Here is a 20,983-nt window from a genome sequence, read left to right on the forward strand (position 1 = left end):
AGTAATGTCAACATCCTTGCCACAGAACTGATCCACGATCCACATAGCTAATGAAAGGGGAGGTTTATAGGACCGAGAAATTAGAATAACTGTTCTTATAAAATAATACAAATTATTTCGTTTGTCATAAATTTATAGACAGAGAACAAATTCTGTACTTCACCTTTACTGATTAATGTTCAATTGTTTTTTTTTACATATCAACATTTAAATTTGCATACTTCAGCAAAATCAATGCAAATACCATAGTGATAATTCTACAAATGATGTATTAAATGTTGATATATGGTTATTCATTTTTTTATATCGTAGGTAGCTGTGAAATTTGCTACCCACAATACTGAACGTAACTATACAATGCTAAAGGTCAATTGATTACTTGGTTGCCTACAAAGAATAATAAAGTACCTAATTTAAAGTAAAACAAAAACTGTGGAAAATAATTAAAATCAAAACACCCCACAACGAATTTCACGTGTTTAGTTGATTAAAATTTCATTGAAAAGGATTTTGTCATTTTACAAAAACAATGGCATTATTCTCAAAGAAAAAATGTTTACTCCTACTATGTTCCTCACCTCACTAGGTACTCTTCTTCACTAATTTTCAAAAATATTTTGCCACATTGTTTGACCAATATTTGGACAGTAACATGTCTCCCTGTAATCCTTAAACTGTTATTTAAATACAGATGTACTTTAAAGATCCAAATATTGCAAAAAAATTGTGGATTGTTCTCTACTCTAGTCATTCCTTTAATCCCCAACAGCTTCCCCAGATTTTGGAAGCCTTCCAGGAGTTTTTCTTCGTTTATTTGCAGTTCCATTCTGAACAAATCTGTTGATTACATCTTTAATATGGGCCACCGCAGACATTTCTTGGTTTAGAGAATCGGGATTATCATGCGATTATTTTATCTTTAACATAAACACAGTTAGATGAAGAATGTTTAACGTTGATTTTTATTAGATACCTACGAGTACATTATCCAAATTAATTCCTGCGTTTATTTAAAATTTAATATCAATCTGAAATAATTTATGAGTGTTAATAAAATCTATTAGTTTATTAACTACAGTAAGATTTATTATGTAGATATAATTAATGACTTTTGACAGGAAGTTGTGAAGGAAAAACTTCACTCAAAGTTATTGTGAGGTAAATAGAATGTTTGGTAATCACGGTAATTAAACCATTTGGGTTTATTGTCCGTCAGAAAAATGTAAATTATTGTTAAGGTGCCATCATGTTCGTTAGGCGTCTACCGTGGTCGCGGCTGGCGCGAAACCTTGGTGGCATTGCTCGGTTTCAAGGTAATCTTATTACCTGATCGATACACACAACTCAATACAACTCTTAATGAGTCAGCTCAATTAAAATTAAAATACGGAGATGTAGCCCACACTGTAAGTCATCATCTTGCTCATAAAAATCCCTATAAGTTCTTTCATTGGTCATTGGTACTATCCCGTTCATTTTAAAATGATATCTCTTGAGAAGTGAAATTAGGATCAGTTTTTGGATGACCCTTTGGTTATACAAACAGCCTGGGCCTTTGTTTGGGACCGGTCCCATCAGCACCGGCCATGTTAAGAGCACGTCAACATCACCAAAACTGGTTCTCAGACCGGCAGAGTACTTCATTACGTTGCACCGTCGTTGGACTATTTTCATTCCGCAGTCTATTTATTGAGGTGTTCAACGTCTGACCGGACTCGAAGGTACCCTCATCTAATATACCTGGTCGACAACTGTAATAAAGCAACTTATGAACAAGACAAGCGAAGGTTGGGCGAAGGCGGTGCTTGGCCCAGGTAGAGCCAATCTCACCTCATCATAACTCGTTCTATAAGCCAATGGGGGAACGCATTCTTCATTGACCAGTCACATAAACTACCTGTGTCACAGGTAGTAGCCTCATATACATGCATATGAGTCCGGGTTGTTAGTTGCAATCCGACTAGTCGCTTTGTGTTTAGAGTGCACTACGTATTCCCTTGCCATTGTTATCGATGCTATCTATCGCATAGGGGAGTCGCTGATTTGTTCCACCAATGTTTACATTAATGGTTTCATTATCTAGTATGAAGTACCATCCTAAAAAGGAACCCACCTATATTTGGATATTGGGTACGCAATTTCAACTCTCCCAGGACACAATTTGCAGTCCCTTGGTGTATTATTTATGTCACATTTAATTTTTTTTTTTTACTTGTAATAAATGGATATCTTTACCTACATACGTATTTGTGATATTTAAAAATTAAAAGAATCTTTACGTATTCATCTCAACTTTTATGTGACAAATCTTTATCACACATCTGTTTCTGATAATAGAATAGGGTCATTAACTGCTGTTGGAATATTAAATATCTGTTAAGTGTTAGGCTATAGGCATAATCACTTAATTTTAGATAAAAACACTAATATTACAACTTTCCAAATATGTACATAAATTGTGAAGTTTCTACTTACAAGATATCAAATATGTGGGTAGTATCTAAACACTTCCATTATTTAGTATAACGGTTAATTTTTATTTGTTGAATAGAAAATGACTATGTAGATACAAAATGGTGCTGATATTAGTAGTTGGTTTAAAGGCTCTTCTACTAACTGCCTATTATTGTAATATGTTAAAAAAATATTGGTACTTCAGTGTCTTTGTCAAGAGTATCAGAGGAGAAAAAAGAATATCAACGTTCTCCAACGTACTCTTATATGCATGTTATTTACTCTCACTTATAAGACTCAACATTTTAGTTTTCTCAATTCTGTAACACTGCCAACTTAAACCTAATTTTCGTTATACACTACGTATGCATATGCATATTATGTATATTTTTTTTAACATGAGATAATGATACTAAATTTTGGCAGAGCTTTCGTTTTTATACTCAATCGGGTGTTCATTTACATTTATCCCCAAAGCTGGGATTGAAGAGTCGATTGTGAACGCACCACACGTCAGTTTCCACAGTAAAAATACAAACAACGCAAAAGTAAGGTTAGACTTAAATAGCTGATCCGCGATCTGTAATCCGTGGTGCGTTCACAATCGACTCTTCAATGCCTACTTTGAGGATAAATTTAAATGAACACCCGATACATAATACATATGTAGTTTAATTCTGAGGTACAGTCTTGTTTATTCGCATTACATATTTGCAAAATCTTATTGTATTAGATGATTCAAATATTTTGTGTTGGTGTTTTTATAGAAATAGGTAAATACCTATATATATCTACTTATGTGTACCTATGTAGTGGAGAAAATTTAAATGAATAAATATTATAATCTAATTCTGTCAGTTTAAGAAAGTATTAAATAAACATTTACATAAGAAAACTTAAAAATACTTTTTAGATCATTTAAGTATACCTACCTACATAATATGTAGTACCTAGACATACCTAAATAAAAATTATTTATAATACATAATTGGCATTTATTCAAACATTTATGTACACATTTTGACAGTTTTTGACAAAAAAATCAAAACGGAAAAGGAAATCGCACAGTTCAATTCTATGGAGCAGAAAAAGAATCTCCAGTACAATTATCTATTATAAAAAAAAAAAAAATATTGAAAAACAAGTTACCTACCTATTTAGGAAGACCGTTTACGATGAAATTAATTAAATTACATATATGGGCGAATTTGTTTTGCATGGCATGACGACTTATATTTTAGAAAAAATAATAGATACTTAAAGAAGAAGTAGAAATAAACTGTTGCGGGCAATTTATCGTCCTTTTGGAAAACAATGGCCCAGGGATGTATTTAGCGCTGTATCTTGTTGAATAATCCAATAAATTGCTTATAACAAAGCAATTCTAGAAATATAAATGTAACACGTTCAGCAACAATGGCCGACCATTTTTCTACAAATACGGAATGTTAACCAAACCCAGTCACGATGGCATCCCGACATTTGCATCAACCCTGGTATAGCGTCAACATTTAATTAATTTACCTATATCCAAATTTTAAGTTGAGGGCCTGAATTGGTAACATAAAAAAATCATCCAAAATAAAACGCGAGACTATTAAAAGAAAACAAAAGTATGGCGACAACAGCAATGGCTTCGGAGCGTTCCTCTGGCGACAGAGAAAGAATCGTGGGCATTGTTTAAAAACCACTAATTATAAAGCTTGCTAAGGCAGAGCGTGGAGATTTATTTTTCTTGCATATTGAAAGGCTTGCTTTGCTTGTTGCTGGCAGTGCAGTTGCCATATAACTCAGATCATGTGACAGGGCACCGAGCAGGGTCGCATTCAGCCAACAGACCCATCGGAAAATACTTTATCTGAACTTAATTAAAAGATTTCGGTTCGGTTCTGACTCGAATTTTTTCATTCTGCAATATGCAACAGGCAACGGTTTGCATGTTTCATATCGTGATAAATTTGCACACGTCTTTCCAAGAGCAACGTGAATGCTGTTTAATTTTTTAAAATGCTCTTAACAGATGGACGGATTCTAGAGAATCTGGGCGCAGTCACCTTAGGCATTCCAGATCGCACACCGATATTGACGAGACTTCGGACAGGAAGTCGCTCATACGACGCAATTAACTAGATGATGGAAACCAATTTTCCTTTGAATTTAAGTCATTTCAGTGAATGTCCGTTATGGTTTTTTTTTGGAAATTACGGTGGCAAATACTAAACGGACGTAAATTTTAGCAACATGACGTGAAGCTACTGAAATGCTTAAATAATACTTCAAATTAAATAATATTTATAATTATGGCCTGCCATTAATAAAGGTTATGTGTTGTAAAATAATATTACAGTGTCGTTAAAGCTCCTACGTACCAATAAATATTTCAATTTTACGAGATAAAGTGCGCCCAACAAAATAAAATGACGTTCGTGGTATTTTATTTATGATTTGTAAGTAATTGGCTATTATTTTTGCATTGCAATTATAAGTTTTATCGTTCGTCTGGTATAAAGTTCATCGCTCGAAGTTTATTTTAAATAAGGATACCTAAAATAAGTAAAAAAGAACCTTTAGGTATTAATTCTTTACAGATAGAGAAAAGAAGACAGTTAAACAAAATTTTAACAAAAAACTATTATAAAACATAACGAAAATTTAAAAAAAAAAACAATTTTTGAATTTACTATCTTCAAAATGACATTTTGCGACCGCAACAGCCAACCGCGAATGTCAATTTCGCGCACTAGTGCTTCAAAATCATCCAAAAAGCATTCTCTTTTTAGAGCATTTTGAAAATAATTTAACTTGATAATAATAAAAAATGAGTTTCAATAGTACAGTTCGTGATGTTACACAAATCGAGTAATGTTTTTTGATATTGTTGATATATTTTTATAAAATTTAAAAATTGCAAGAATTCACATAAAGATTTAAAATTTTCCCACGATAGGTATTGTTGTGTACCAATGTCTTTAGGTAGAATCCAGAAATATAAGTGGGAGTTATCCACTTACCTGTCGCAGCATGGTGAAGATAATCTGACCTTGAACACGTCTTCGTATAAATATCCGTATGTTAATAAAACTGGAGATTTGGGGAAATAAATGAAAACACGTCTCCTCATTAAAATAAACACGGGATTCTAAATGTGGTGGGCCACAGTCGTTATGTTGGGTTAGGCTGTTTCCTCGTGCTTATTTATAATACTTAAATTTATTTTCGTTTGCCTTGGACGGCTGCATTTGGTTTTTACCAAAAAAAGGGAAATTATAGGGTAAATTGTCAAAATTGCGTACGAGTCGACGTAATTGCCCTAATAAATCATCAATTTGCGGGGGTGTAATGGGACCAACATTAACGTCAAACACGGTCAGTTGCGCAACTGTCGTCCGAAATTTCTATAAAATGATAACGGCGGGTTGCAAAGACCTTCCTACACATCTGTCACCCCCCAGCAGCACTGTCGTATAACTACCTGGCATAATCCCGGACATATTTAGGACACAATAGCTGTAATGATGACATTACAATGACATAAATATAGACGTTGTTTGTCTTCAAATATCGGCCCGTATTATATACGGGAGCTTGGAGCAGTGCCTATGCGGTCAGGTAAGGATAAATATCTCGTATTACATTGCGTCGATGCATTCAGAACACATAAAAGACCACGGGGACAAATTTGTTGCGGTAAAACTAAAGAAAGGAAATGGCCCGGTCTTTCTGTTATTACCATCGTTCGTTATTTGCGCTTTATTTCCACACAAGTGCGTCCAGATTTTATCGGGGCGGCATCGCTTAACCATCAAAGATTTTCTACCAACGAACAAATCCCCAAAATCCATAATTACACAACATTTGAAAGCAAACAAAATAAGACGTGGATATATTTAGTTTCTTTAATAAATTACATTTAAAAAACGTGTAGGTATATTCATAATTTTCAAGAACATTAGCCAAAACATTCGGCTATAAATTTGTTTGTAGCCTGATCATAGTTTTCAGGACTTCATTTATCTTTCGTTTAAGATTGTGATAATAGATCTGGCGAATTCGCAAGAAATATCTGATTCATTCATAAGATACACATCCATTACTAATCGATCAATACTTTTACAAAAAATGTATTTAAATTTGTATAACGTGTAGGTACGTTAAACGTTAGGTCTACAAATATCTCAAGTGTTTATATCTACCTATAACTTGGAAGATTAAAAAATAACTACTATTTAGCCTAAAAAAATTAAAGCACCTTTTCATTTTCTTTATTTATATAAAGTCTTTAAACTGAACATTTTTAACATACTTGCAGTAATTTAAAGGTAAGCTCGTTGAAAGAGTGGTCTATATACAACCTTGGCCAATTTTTTTATCGAGTCTAACTACCTAACTTACTAACTCTGATAAAATAGAAAAGGAAAGGAAGAGTAGAAAAATATATAAAATGATGAGAACTTTTAGAATTATGGCAGTATAGGTAAGAGATAGAATTTTTTCACATGTTTTGTAAGAAGTGGACACATTCTTACCAATTACTTCAGCAAAACCAATTTGATTAATTTTAATTTGAAAGCGTAAAAAACTGATTTTGACTATTGTTTTAACAGGAAATGAAACATTAAACCAATGTGATTCGAAAACATTGAATTTTAGTTATTTTGCATTCATGGATAAATGTTGAATAATTTTTTTTTATCATTGACCCCGTTGACGTAAAATTTTCATGGGTTTTGTCTACCAAAGCGTAAACGTCAAAAATTTGTGTTTTTATATATCCGTTGTATCGGATTATCGTCTTGGTTAAACTGCTAAGAAGTTATTCAAGTGGCAATCGATGAAAGTTTGACATATCATGCAAGAATAAAAAACTGTCCGAAAATTTGAAGTTAATCGATACATTTTTTTAAAGATAATCATTTGCACAAATCGTGCGCCACGGGTGTATAATGAAATCCTGGTATTGGGGAGTTGAAGGCAATTGGTCGCGAGCGAACCGTTCTCGGGGGGTGCAGCATGTCTCACTTGGAAAAGCGTAATTAATTGGAATTGCAAATATAGCATCTCCTCGTATCCGTTTTTACGGGTCCGTTTCCCGCGAAACTGGATAACGCATCACTGAACGGCTTCGATATAGAAACGTGATCTGGGGAAGCCTTTATATTACATCCGGCATGCGGTGTTTACGGCCAAAATTGAAAAGTCTGTTCACAGTCAGTTGAAGTCAGCTCGCGGAAATATTTTATAAACAAACCCTTAAATTTTGGTGAAAACGGGGACGCGCCCGCGTCGCGTTAAAAAAACTCACCCCTAACAGAATAATAGACGGTGTAATTTAACGGCGGAAGCGATATTTAAAAATGCGGGGAATCCGGCACATATGACAACAGCCTGTTTCCAGCTTTATGAAAACGGAAGCTGGTTTTTCGTCGAGCACGAGCCAGGAGTCCCACCATTTGTCTGTCAAACGACCCTCTCCAGATAAATATATCAGGGCCCTATTCGGCCCAAAATGCACGTGCCACAGACATCTATTTATGACGACTGGTTAAATTACCTTGACACTAACGAACTCAATACAATGTACTCTCTGCACCAAAAATAAACCGGCTACTAGTTCTACGTCTACGTTTCCACGAACGCGTAAACGAAACCGAAAAAAATTTTCACCGAGACGCCCTTCTCTATCCTTGTCTATCTCTAGAGACGGCGATGTTGTGAAATATATAACATCTATCTATTGCTGTTTGCGAAATTCTTAGTCGTAAAGCTCTCTGCCGCCCCTGCCTCTATATCGAATTGAATTTCTAACTCGGAAAACCGATCGATCTCGTCGAGTTGACCGCTTTTTATAAGTCCCGCAAGGAAATCCGCCTAATGGTAAACAAATCAGATCGCATCACACTCAGCCCCCACATCTATACACGATGGAAAACGGCTAAACCACCAAAATCTTTTTACACCTCGTCTAATTTTACAACTACCAACTTGTCACAGAAATGTTACCTATACTGTTTTGTATTTGTCACTGTTATAAACACGAAAAACATATCGAACTGAAATATTTACGAAACACGTTCAGCGCTCAACGCAAAAATGATTTGCGATCCAAGTAAATTCTTTAAGTATTGCGGAATAGTCAAAAAATTGTGAAAAAAAACCTATTCCGTTAATTCATTTTTATAGATGATGACATGTTAAAATATATCGCCAATACGTAGATGTAAATTAAAAACTAAATAATTTGTTCCCTACATTCCGTTGTATGTATTATAATTTATTGTAGAAACATATTATTTAATGCGTAATTTTATTTACAACAAAATAAATCTGTTGTTACAGAAAACGTTTGGTAAAAACGTGTATTTTTCTTGCCGATTATTTAAACCAGTTTAACTATGTTAACAACTTCTCGAAGTTCTCTTTGCGGAAAGGCGAATTTCAGAATTAATTAAGTTTTACGTATGCGAAATTTATACATTAAGTTTACAGGGTGAGTCGGGAGGAACTGCCGAAACTCCATGAGTGTATATTTACACGTGAAAATAATGTTAAAAAAATCATGTTGTTATCCGATTTTCATTTGTTTTTAAGTTATAGGGTAATTAATAACAAATATGTAATCAAAATTGCAAACAATTAGTGCGATTCTGTTTCAAAATTTAGCAATATTGTTATTGAACAACATTGATTTTGCATAGATGCAACCAATCAACAGCTTTATATCATAGCAACTACAACATTGTTATATAGCAATACTAGTAAATTTTAAAACAGAATCGCACCAATTAACATTGTCTTAATAAGCGCGTTCTCTAAGCATTTTCTGTTTCATCGACGAAGGGAGCTTGTTGCTTTCCTAATTGCTTAATTCCTTTCTTGGCTGCAGTGTTTCTAATACGTCGAATTAGCGCTTCCCGAGGGTTCACTTGTACTTTGTACACTTCATTTTTCAAGCAGAGAAATGTTTTTTAGCGTCAAACATGGCATACTCTGATTACAAAGTGTTTTGAATGTGAAAACAACGAAAATTTGGATGCAAATAGAACGCAAGATACATTTTTAAATTACGGTATAACTTGAAAACAAATGAAAATCGGATAAGAACATATCAGTTTTTTTTACATTATTTTCACGTGTAAATACACTCATGATGTTTCCGCCGTTCCTCCCGACTCACCCTGTATACCTATGTGTATTAAATTATGTATCCATTGCAATATTTTTTTTTTTACTAAAGCTAATGTGTTATATTTAATTGTCCACATTACATATACCTCACTCATAACTCACTTTATTTCTAAATAAGTTAACAATAAGTCCTCTAAGGGAAATGTAAAATTGATTAATTCTAGGTTGCCTTGTGTGTGTAATTAAATGTAGCATTATAAAATTTAATTGGCAAAATAAAAAAGAATTGCGCTATCCGAAGTTGATGCTTATTGTTAATTTATATCTCTGTATTAAAAGTTTTTCTAACAGAGTAACACAAAATAAATACAATTTTGTGTATCAATAACAAATAAAAAAGGCATGATTTTAAAAGAATTCGATTCTAATGTGGTAATCAAATAATTCTTATTTAGTAATAAACATTGGCAGTTGTTCATCAATTGAAAAAATCCATTAGTAATCGCATTCTTGCGACCTTAACAATTAACTGCAGGTTGTTTTGTATTTTATGTATTTACGTTAATTTGAAACTCAACCTAAAAATCTAGTCCGTAGAGATTCTCATAAGTGTAGATTCCTATAGGTACAGAACAAATTAAAGCTACAAATTGGCCAATTAGTGATCGCGCTTAAAATGTTAATTTCTACTAAACATCTGTAAAATTATTTTTTATCAACATATTTATAATTATGTATGTTTATTTAATTTCCAAGTACAAAGTGATGGTAATTGTAAATTGTTATTTAAACCCAATATTGGTTCGTTCTTTTTAATTTCCTACGGTGATTGATCGTACAATTATTTTAAAACTAGTAGAAAACTCTTTATTTTTAATTTAGTGGACCAAATACGATTATGTTCTATCTAGTTGAACTTGGTTTTAATATATTGTGACTGGAGAAACTGTGGAAGTTTTAAATGAGAAAAAGTGGGCATGTGCCGTGTTTGTAAGCGTATCGAATTCTTGCTGGTCTCGCTTGCGATAACGAGTTCTCGGCAATAAGTAATAACTTTTATAAGCAATCGATACCGAGAACGCATCTACCAGCCAGTTCGGTCCTGGTAACGTATTCAACCGTCAAATCGCGTTACTTCAAATGAATTCCTTCGGGATTCTTTGGTGTCCAAACCCATTGAACAAAGAAGCTTCACTACTATAAGCGACCAAGACTTGTTCGCTACATTCGCGTTATGGATATGGAATCTGGGCGGTTCCAGAAGGCGGGGATTATGAACGAGCAACAAGTGCGTTATATTTATGAATAGGTAGACACCGCCCAGCTGTCATAACCGAGATCCTGGCTGGTTCCCTACAACCACTTTGTCATCTCTCGCGCTTGCTCTATCTTCCCCTACATATCACCCCACCAGTTTCATATCTCATTTAATAATATACCGACCTATGCTAGCGGAGCGCACGCCCTTGTTAGTTATTGTGGTCGGTCTCCAGAGGCCAAACCTTGTTGTTCTTTCTACTTATTGCGGCAATTTTCCGGTATGGCACTTCATTTCTCGTAAAATAACTTAGTTTTTTATTTTCAGATGAAGCTTCACCATGTGTCGACCCGGAAATCTCGCAAGTTCTGTCTGAAGTGCTCATGTGTCAACGATGTCAGGAACAATTCACGGACGTCCGAGAATACTTAACGCACAAAGCTGAATGCGAGAAGAAAGCGATTAAGCACGACGACCCGGCTCACTCCGACCCCGAAGACATGGTTGTTTCTGAAGAAGACGACGAGGATGACGACGCTGGCGGCAAACGTTTAGAACGTATGCGACGTCATCGACAAGACGCCGCCAATAACAACAGTGTCGAAGAAAATTCCGCAGATGACAACAGTCCCAGGATGACTTTTCCGTTTCCAGTACCTTCTGCACCGGGCCACGTGACGTTGGAAGCTCTTCAAAATACCAAAGTAGCAGTCGCACAATTTGCAGCGACGGCTATGGCAAATAACACGGATAACGAAGCAGCTCTTCAAGAGTTAGCAGTCTTACAATCAACATTGTTCACTTTGCAGCACCAACAAGTATTGCAGTTGCAACTTATCAATCAGTTGCAACAACAGTTACAAATTGACAGGTCGAAAGCTCCGAGTCCTGTTTCACCACCACCGTCTGAAAATGATGGCGAAAATGCTCCGACGGAAGCATCGCCGCCCCCACAAAATCTTCCTGTATCGCGGGAACCAACTCCAGCGCCGCCACAACAACCTCTCAATCAGCCCATCGCACAACAACCCCCAGAACCATCTGAGAACCAAATGACTGAAATACACGTTCCTTGCTCTCTACCTCTACAATCGCAACACTGTTCCATATCGTCATCACTAGCTTCAACCATAATCACCCACAGTAACGATCCACCTTCACTAGATGAACCAAATACTTTAGAGATGTTGCAGAAGAGAGCCCAAGAAGTATTAGATAACGCCAGTCAAGGTTTGCTGGCTACAAATCTGGCTGACGAATTAGCGTTTAGAAAAAGCAAGGGATCTTTATCACCTTACGACTCCAAGGGTCGCAATGAACCATTCTTTAAACATCGTTGCAGATACTGCGGCAAAGTTTTCGGATCAGATTCGGCTTTACAAATACATATCCGTTCTCACACCGGAGAACGTCCTTATAAGTGCAATGTTTGTGGTAGTCGGTTTACCACGAAAGGTAACTTGAAAGTACATTTTCAAAGACATAGTGCAAAGTTTCCTCATATCAAAATGAATCCTAATCCGGTGCCGGAACATCTCGACAAGTATCATCCTCCACTGTTGGCTCAATTAGGACAACAGCCTTCGTTGTCGCCGGGTGGCCCCCCACATCCGCCGCATATTAGCTTTCCAGGAAGTCACCCTTTTCCACCAACTTCTCTACCATTATATAGACCTCATGGGCCACCACCTCCGGATTTGATAAGTAGCAGATTGCAACCTTCACCTCACAGATCGCAGGAACCTCCACAGAGACTTTTTCCACCGCATCCCCTTTTTATGAAACGAGAAGAACAAGAAGCTCCAGAAAATCTCAGTAAACCCACAAGATCTCCTACTCCTATACGGGAGTGTAAGTCAGAAGCTTCAGAAGAAAAACGCGAATATAATGATGACGTACGTGTATCTGCTAATGTTCCTCAAATAACACCAAAACAAGAGCCAAATGATGTAGATAATGAACCAGAACACGAGCCAGAAAGATATCCGTCACCTGCGGCTTATGACGAATGCAGTATTGATAGTAAATACAGCAACGATGACATGTTGGGGACGAGAAGTCCTGGTGCTGATCAGTCGGAAAACATGCAGGATGAACCCGAAAATCTCTCCAATAAAAGTAATTCCATAACAGTTCCTTTGAGCATTTCCACGGGTCAAAGATTGCCTGCAAATTTTTCGTTTGGACAAGTGAGTTCACCGCCTAGTAGTACATCGTCAGGAAGCTTAGGACCGTTCCCGACGACGCCACTGGTCGATCCAGCCAAAGATCCCGCTATCTACTCGAATTTATTACCGAGACCCGGAAGCAACGACAATTCATGGGAAAGTTTGATAGAAGTGACAAAAACCTCGGAAACCAGCAAACTTCAACAGCTAGTTGACAATATCGAACATAAACTTTCAGATCCGAATCAGTGTGTGATATGTCATCGAGTGTTGTCGTGCAAAAGCGCCTTGCAGATGCATTATCGAACTCACACCGGAGAACGTCCTTTTAAATGTAAGATTTGCGGTCGTGCATTCACCACCAAAGGTAACCTTAAGACACACATGGGAGTGCATCGAGCTAAACCCCCTATGCGCGTCTTGCATCAATGTCCAGTTTGTCACAAAAAATTCACCAATGCTCTAGTTTTACAACAACATATCCGCCTTCACACGGGTGAACCAACTGATCTCACTCCTGAACAAATTCAAGCTGCTGAAGTCAAAGACTTTCCTTCCCCCGGAGGATTCCCTTCGCTTCATAATTCCATTAATCCATTCCTAGGGCAAGGATTTGCCGTTCCGGGCCTTTCTCCGTTGGGTCACGCCGGTCTTTCGATGAATCACAAATTTGAAAAATTTGAAAAAGATGAACACGAATCGATGGATGATGATGATGACGACGACGACGATATTAGCAATTCTGAAAATCAAAATCCTCCTTTTGCATCGTCGCCGTCGGATATACAAGGTGCTCCCACTAGTATGGCCTCTCAATTGTCAGTTAGTGGACTTAGTTGCTCCGCTGAGGATTTATGTTCAAACAGAACGGCTGCGTCAGCATCACCGGTGCAAAATGGTGAAAAATCACCTTGTCAGTCGGGAATCACAAGTCCAGGAAGTTCAGAAATTCGATCGTCGCCGAATCGAATTTCGACAACACCCGTCCAGGTAAATACGAAATGAATGAAGTCCACAGATGTAAAACATTGTTTTGTGATGTGCAGATTCCGCGTCCACCTTCATCCCAACAAGCCGGTAGCCCGACCCCTTCCGAGTGCAACTCTTTGGGCGCTTTAGATTTAACACCTCGAACTAACCAGCCTTTAATTACAAGTCCGGGTCCAAGTCCTGGACCTCCACCATCGTTATTTTCAACTTTTGGATTGATACCACCAGGTCAAGGTTCGACTCCTTTAATGTCGTCGGCACTGTCATCGTTGACTTCGTCCGTTTTAACATCAACAGCATTCAGTCCACTGCGTTTAGCAGTCGGGCCACCAGGTAACATTATTTTTGTACTTTTAGTTGAACGAACTTTGACGAGAATGTTTTGGATTTAGGCCGTGGGAACACCACCTGTAACTTATGTTTCAAAACTTTCGCTTGCAATTCCGCCTTGGAAATTCATTACAGAAGTCACACGAAAGAACGTCCTTTTAAGTGCAGCGTCTGCGACAGAGGTTTCTCGACGAAGGTACGTCAAACGAGCTGTCTTTAAATGCATGTGATTGAATTGAGAAATAAAACCGAGCTATTTTTGTATACACAATAGAGTTGGCGACATCTCGAATTAACTGTTGGCTTTAAGCCAGCTATAAGTTATGTCGAATGTCTAAGTGGTCTATTTTTGATTAAGAATCTCACTTTTATATTCGTCTCCATTTTAAAATGATAAACATCGTAATGGTAGACATGCGGTATAAGTCGATAAATAACTACAGTTCACCTGGCACCTAAACAGGGACTCCATCTTTTTATCTAGGAACTGACTGATGAGGAAATAGCTTTATGATTTTACTGAACAGTCATTCTTGACCCCACATAACATTCGATGTAATTCCGGGATACGCAGTTTGATATAAACTGATACGGCCTGTTTATTTAAAATACTATTTCAGGACGGATGTGTATGCAGAGAGAGGCGTATCCAGGATGAAGCGGAGCCTTGGAGGGCACGCAAACGGAAACCTGCACTTCGCAAGTCAATACCATCGGTACTTCCGCTACCGATGAGCCCTGGATACGCCTCAAACTGGATGCATATCGCGGTAAGAGCCGCCACTTGCCAACAATTATTCTCAACGTTTTTATGAAACTGTAATTCTTTTTCCAGGGCAACATGAAGCAACACATGTTAACACATAAAATAAGGGATATGCCTCAGCATATGTTTGAGAATAAACCTCCCGTAAGTGGAGACGAATCTTCCCAACAAGCCCCACAAAATTTACCTCAAAGAGAGGCACAACCTAACGAGAACGAACAGCCCATCCAACCACCACATTCTTCCGCGGCTGAGCAAAATAAAGAGCAACCAGTTAAGAGGGAACCATCCGAGACTGAATTACCTTTGCCAAAACGTCCACCGAGTAAGTATTTTTTCAGCTGAAATTTTTATTCATTTGTTATTATTCCAACATTATTACTTCATGTTTACATTCAAGACATAAATTCAATAAATCTTACTTAAGATTACAAAATTGAGGTCCAAATATTCTTTAAATCTATTACACAGCAACTGCAACCGTGTTAAATTAAGATTACGGAGCAGGCCTGGATTCCACTGTTCTTGATATTTACTTATGAGGCGTTGTTTTCTGGAACACTTTTGTGTACATAAGAATGATAATAAGCGATACGATTAACCTTGTTGTCATCGCTTGCACTAACTAGCTGGTTGTGGGCTCATGTGTGTTGTGTGTGTGTTTGCAGGCTTACAGGCCAGTAAGCACTTGTGCCACGTATGCAATAAGAACTTCTCGTCCAGCTCGGCCTTGCAGATACACATGCGTACGCACACGGGCGATAAGCCGTTCAGATGCACCGTGTGTCAGAAGGCCTTCACCACCAAAGGAAACCTTAAGGTAAGAACTGCTTGCGCTTCACTAACGCCACTAACTTGGGACTGGAGCCGTATGCACATATTTCACAATGATTATTTATTCATGATGGTAAAGGGATATTTCATAGATACACTGATCCTAAGATTCAATAGAGTGATCATGTGCATATGTAGATCTACTTTCAAGTGCGAATTATCCTAGAAATACGTATTTTCCGCTTGTCCGCAGGTACATATGGGAACCCATATGTGGAGCAACGGAGCGTCTCGACGCGGTCGTCGCATGTCTCTAGATCTGCCTCCCATTCCCATGACACCCAAGGATTCCGAATTTCTGCAACGGAGGCCAGACCTTTTTTATCCGTACCTACCGGCTCCATTCCTTAACGGCATGCAGCAGAAGGTAAAAGAGAAATCTCTAAAAACAGGATTCCATTTAACTCCGTTATCTTTACGCAGTTGAACGAAATGTCAGTTGTACAGAATAATCAAAACGGAATGAGTGGAGCAGGCAAGTATAGTGGTCTGTTAGGATTCGGCTACCCGCCGCCAGAAGCGCTGCGATCGCAGGGTGGTTCACCGGAGCGACCCGAGAGGCCTCCTAGTCGCGACCCGGAATCACGGAGCCTATGGGATCTTCATTTCGAACGTAAATCGGCCCCTGAAACCCCACGAGAGGAGCTGCTGCCAGCAAGCAGAGAAGGTTTAGCTGCCTGAAATTTCTGGAAAGGCTGCCATGTTCCTATTTCAACTAGTCTAAGAGCGGATCGGGGCAATGCATACTGTGATACATCAGCTGTAAAAGCTGCAAGGACAGCCACTAATACTGCTGTGTTTTCTTAGAGTTATTTTCAATATTAGGACCTGTATTATAATAGCTAAGTGTATATGACTATAACTCGTATATCGTTTGCTGTGTTACATATACGTGTCGAGGACGCTGGCGACGCCAGTTTCTAGCTTTATTACACCCTGTACATAAATAGTTAGTACATAAATGCATTTGAGAATCACTGTACCGTATGTTAGATGTTGTCCATGAGTTTGTTAACCCTGCTTAGCAGGTCACGTGGCATTCTGTGTATATAATATATCACTGTACGATGAGACTGTTTCATATTATTAATTATTGATGTATGCTTATCCCACACCTATCTTCCTTTCCCAAGTACAAACCCTAATTTATGTAAAATATCTTCACCTTATTCTATTTCTTCTATTTCTTCATTCAGATTATACTCTGCTCATCATCTGTTCGCAAGATGACATCAATACGTATCTGAATTGATAGATATTGTTTGTAAACATATGAGATTTATAAAATAATACAGTGTAAATGTAAGTAATTTGAAATGTTTTTATTTCAGGATGAATGTACAAATATTTTTAACTGGTGCGCTATTTAACTATGTCTGTATTTATAAACTCGTACAAACCAGTTAAACTCTGTTTAATTATAAAATATAAATATTTATCACATATAACTTATGAAGTCTTTTCATTCTCCCGATTACAACAAATTTAAAACGTATTTTGAATATGTATTCGAAAATAAATTATGTATTGCAAGAAACGTTTCATTTTAATTTTGATTAAATCGATTTACTATAGTCGGCGCGGCGACTCACTTGAGTAATAAACTTCAAGTGATTTTCCGGGGATGGCTTCCTATTGTGTAAAAGGCGCGCGTTAATAAGTTGGTGCAGCTCTATGCACGCAGCCGAAATTTTCAACAAAACTAAAATTTGGCGAGGCAGCCATCTCGTGATTACTCCAGTGGTTCGGCGCGTCAACTATAGACAACTACTTCAATTTTTTTTAATGCAACCCACAATACACATCAACGTCCAATGAGCTAATCACTTGAAAACATTTTAGAATACGATATATTTATTTTAAACAGTTCTATTGGTGATTAAATTTATCACGTGAGCTTCCATAACACCTTGTATGCTACCCTGGAGTTTGTCTAGGTAATATGGAAAATGTTCAACACCGCTGGGCAAAGTAACAAGTAACAAAATAATAAAAACCGTTCCGTAAAAAGTTGGGAATTTGTTAGCTCAAAATGTCAACCATTTAAATTTTATTTAAAATGATCAATTGTTTAAATTAGATTTATGGATGATGTAATCTAATGTGAAGATATAATAAATAATCTATACTCTTTGGAATAGAACACGCATGTCCACTTCCGTCATAAGCTAAGGTATAATCAAATTAGGTAATTGGTAAACTCTCAGAGACCTCATTTAAAATACCAAACATAATGCATTTCACTTTTTGTTTTATATTTTTGTTAATAAAATATTGCAAGGTATGTAAAATATTTAGTAAAATACATAATTTCGAACAAAACAGTATTATTTTTTAGAGTGATACCTATAAAGTAACTGATCAGGTATACTTCGACGTCGAATGTGATGGTATATACCTTGGTAGAATTATTATAGGTCTCTTTGGAGAAGTAGCTCCCAAAACTGTTTTAAACTTTAAACACATCGCTACAAATGGCATTAGTGACCAAACATACGAAGGTACCAGATTTCACAGAGTTATTGAAAGATTTATGATTCAAGGTTAGAACATAGAATAATTTCTCCTTTTGATTAATTACAAGTGAATTTAAGGAGGTGATATAATTCATAATAATGGTACAGGATCAATCAGTATTTATGGCAAATTCTTTGAAGACGAAAATTTTAAAGTACGACATAAAGGACCAGGGATTGTTAGTATGGCAAATGGCGGTAAGTAATTCAAATTCACGTTGATCTTTGATAACGTATAAAAGACGAAGTCTACACCACTTAACTTCTCAGATAACTCAAGTTGGAATAAAAAAAGAAATGCCAAAAAATTATTGAAGGCTATTTTCGCTCTAGTCATTTATCAATTTTTATGGAATTATAGATATGGGTAATACGTATAGACAGGGTCAAATGTAATGAATGTTGTGTCAATGAGCGCTTGGCTATTTCGAATTTTGCGTTCCCACACATTCGTTTTGTGGCTAATTTTATTTCTCAAGATATCTCCCGAACGCTGCAACCGAATATACGTGTGAATGTACCACGAGAACTATTCACTCCACACGTCAGAAGCAATGTCTGCATTTCTGGTTGCAGCAATTCGGGGGATTAGCTAATGCCAACGTAGTTTTATCCGTCGGTGTACAGACAGCGTATGTCTAAAGAATTTGTGGTCAACTAACTTAGTAGTTAATGGTTTTATTATTTTTAAACGTTAATAACAAATTTTTAGGACCCGACACTAATGGATGCCAATTTTTTGTAACTACAATGCGTACACCATGGTTAGATGGATTTCATGTGGCGTTTGGAAAGGTAATTCCTACTTTTAAGCCAAATTAATAATAATACATCAATAATATTTCCGAAAATCTTAAAAAAAATAATTTTCATGGACTAAAGTAAAAGTTACAATGTTATGTCGGTATAAACTAATTTGCCACTCACGACTATCAAATTATTTCTTCACTAACTGTAATTTTGTACTACAGGTATTTATGGGTCAAGATATTATTCATAAAATTGAACATATGAAAACAAATACAGATAATCGTCCTATAAAAGATGTCATTATAATTAGATCTGGACTAGTTAAAATGACAAGAGTCTTTTATGAAACCGATGAACCGTACGAGTAAGATAACACACTATCGCTCTACAAATACATATTTGTTAATTTTTTGTGGATAAAATATTTTTGAATTTTAATTAGTTGCAAGTGACATTAACTTCTGCATATTTTTACATAAGACAATTATAGGTGTATAAAAATAATAATTAAACAAACTTAAATAAGATGATATTCTAAAATTTCATCCACAATAAAATAAAACTGGTAAAAGAAATAAATAATTGGTTTATCAATGAATGGTTCTTTTTAATTTTTAGGTTAACACTATGGGGCTGGATTAAAGCTGGATGGTTTCCCATATCCTTTTCTGTTGGTATTTTAATATTCTTCCATTGGTTTATGATCCAATTAAAATAAATATCGGATGTTCATTTAAATTTCCCGTCAAAGTTGGCGTTGAAGAATCGATTGTGAACCGTTTCTAAACTAATGTAATTTTTAATCTTCCTGAAACTGTTGAAACACGTGTATAGCTCGATTCGTTATTTTATGACATTTCATTCATGACAACGTAATAATTACATTTACCTTTTGCTGATTCTAATAAGTATGTGATTCTAGTAAAGTCATACGTTTTCACATTTTGTATTGTTCACAGCCACACTTGACCAGAAATTTTGTGAACATACGGTAGGTATATTAAAAGCTGTCACTATCATGTTATCAGTTTATCATGGTTTGATTCTTTGCCGCATTGGTTGCTTTTTAAAGTGTTAATTATTCTCCACTGTAGTTATAGACTGAAGATGGCTGCGAGGCCGAAGCACGTATCTCAATAAATATATTTTCACGTAGCATGGTCAACTTTGTTTACGTTGTTTGTTCACAACATATTCAGATTTTAGTTTAACCAAATTCAATCAATTGAACCTATCCTATTTAGCTTATCATTTTAAATCTCATTTGAATGAATTAAGTCGAATTGACTCTGGTGATAGAAACTTTGTAGGTAAATAAAATAAGTAAATAATGATTGAATCCAACCGAAATGTGTGTTTACTGGTGGGTGTAAGCTGTGGTTGGAGCCTTGATGGTACGCGTTTGTCGTCAGGTTATGGAAAATGAAAAATTGCAAAAAGAATAAAAGTAGGCAAGTCATTATGTCAGCCGGGCGCCGGGTACTCTGCTATCTCATTGGCCGGCCAATGAGTGGGCACCGTTGGTCCCAAATTTCCGATAAATAGGCGACGCCTGCCGAAATTTTTTCACTTTGGTTCACGTTCGTTTCGTTCACTCCCTTCTTCTATAAAAAAGACTGCGGCTCCGTAAAAGCGAGCTGGACAAAAAGACGATGCTCTTTTTGGAGACAACGTACATCCCTAGACGGGCTATTCAGTAAACTAGGTACTGTTTACTGTTGAACTGAACTGTTTTGTTGCGAAAAATCGTCTCAATACATTTTACGCGCGCGCCTCCGTCCGGAAACATAGT

At 36.6% G+C, this 20,983-nt stretch overlaps 2 protein-coding genes across 4 annotated transcripts in view; both read left to right on the top strand.

Annotated features, from left to right (window-relative positions):
- The window catches only part of LOC138130952 (homeotic protein spalt-major-like), a 62,177-nt gene extending 45,181 nt beyond the window's left edge, over window positions 1-16,996 (top strand). The window contains exons 2-9 of one of the 3 annotated variants that reach the window (XM_069047677.1): window positions 11,165-13,995; window positions 14,052-14,328; window positions 14,388-14,521; window positions 14,946-15,095; window positions 15,161-15,416; window positions 15,760-15,911; window positions 16,119-16,292; window positions 16,349-16,996. In XM_069047677.1, coding sequence (XP_068903778.1) covers window positions 11,165-13,995; window positions 14,052-14,328; window positions 14,388-14,521; window positions 14,946-15,095; window positions 15,161-15,416; window positions 15,760-15,911; window positions 16,119-16,292; window positions 16,349-16,606 — 4,232 coding nt within the window. In that variant the 3' untranslated portion in view covers window positions 16,607-16,996. The remainder of the gene's footprint in view (window positions 1-11,164; window positions 13,996-14,051; window positions 14,329-14,387; window positions 14,522-14,945; window positions 15,096-15,160; window positions 15,417-15,759; window positions 15,912-16,118; window positions 16,293-16,348) is intronic. The other 2 variants (XM_069047679.1, XM_069047678.1) reach the window with 2 other exon arrangements.
- Window positions 16,997-18,083: 1,087 nt separating this feature from the next.
- LOC138132066 (peptidyl-prolyl cis-trans isomerase 6-like) lies at window positions 18,084-20,347 on the top strand. Its single transcript, XM_069049397.1, has 6 exons — window positions 18,084-18,206; window positions 18,264-18,468; window positions 18,520-18,639; window positions 19,154-19,236; window positions 19,413-19,555; window positions 19,810-20,347. Exons 1-6 carry the CDS (start codon window positions 18,159-18,161, stop codon window positions 19,907-19,909), a joined length of 699 nt encoding a protein of 232 aa, XP_068905498.1. The 5' UTR covers window positions 18,084-18,158; the 3' UTR covers window positions 19,910-20,347.
- Window positions 20,348-20,983: the final 636 nt, after the last annotated feature.

This window comes from Tenebrio molitor, chromosome 5 (genome assembly GCF_963966145.1).
Source record: "Tenebrio molitor chromosome 5, icTenMoli1.1, whole genome shotgun sequence".
NCBI lineage: Eukaryota > Metazoa > Arthropoda > Insecta > Coleoptera > Tenebrionidae > Tenebrio > Tenebrio molitor.

Bases quoted from the DNA above. Each gene is read 5' to 3' on its own strand.
- LOC138132066 (XM_069049397.1), top strand. From the start codon at position 18,159: ATGCATTTCACTTTTTGTTTTATATTTTTGTTAATAAAATATTGCAAG. The intron at 18,469-18,519 runs GTTAGAACATAG...AGTGAATTTAAG, and splicing joins TGAAAGATTTATGATTCAAG to GAGGTGATATAATTCATAAT. The intron at 19,237-19,412 runs GTAATTCCTACT...TTTGTACTACAG, and splicing joins TTCATGTGGCGTTTGGAAAG to GTATTTATGGGTCAAGATAT.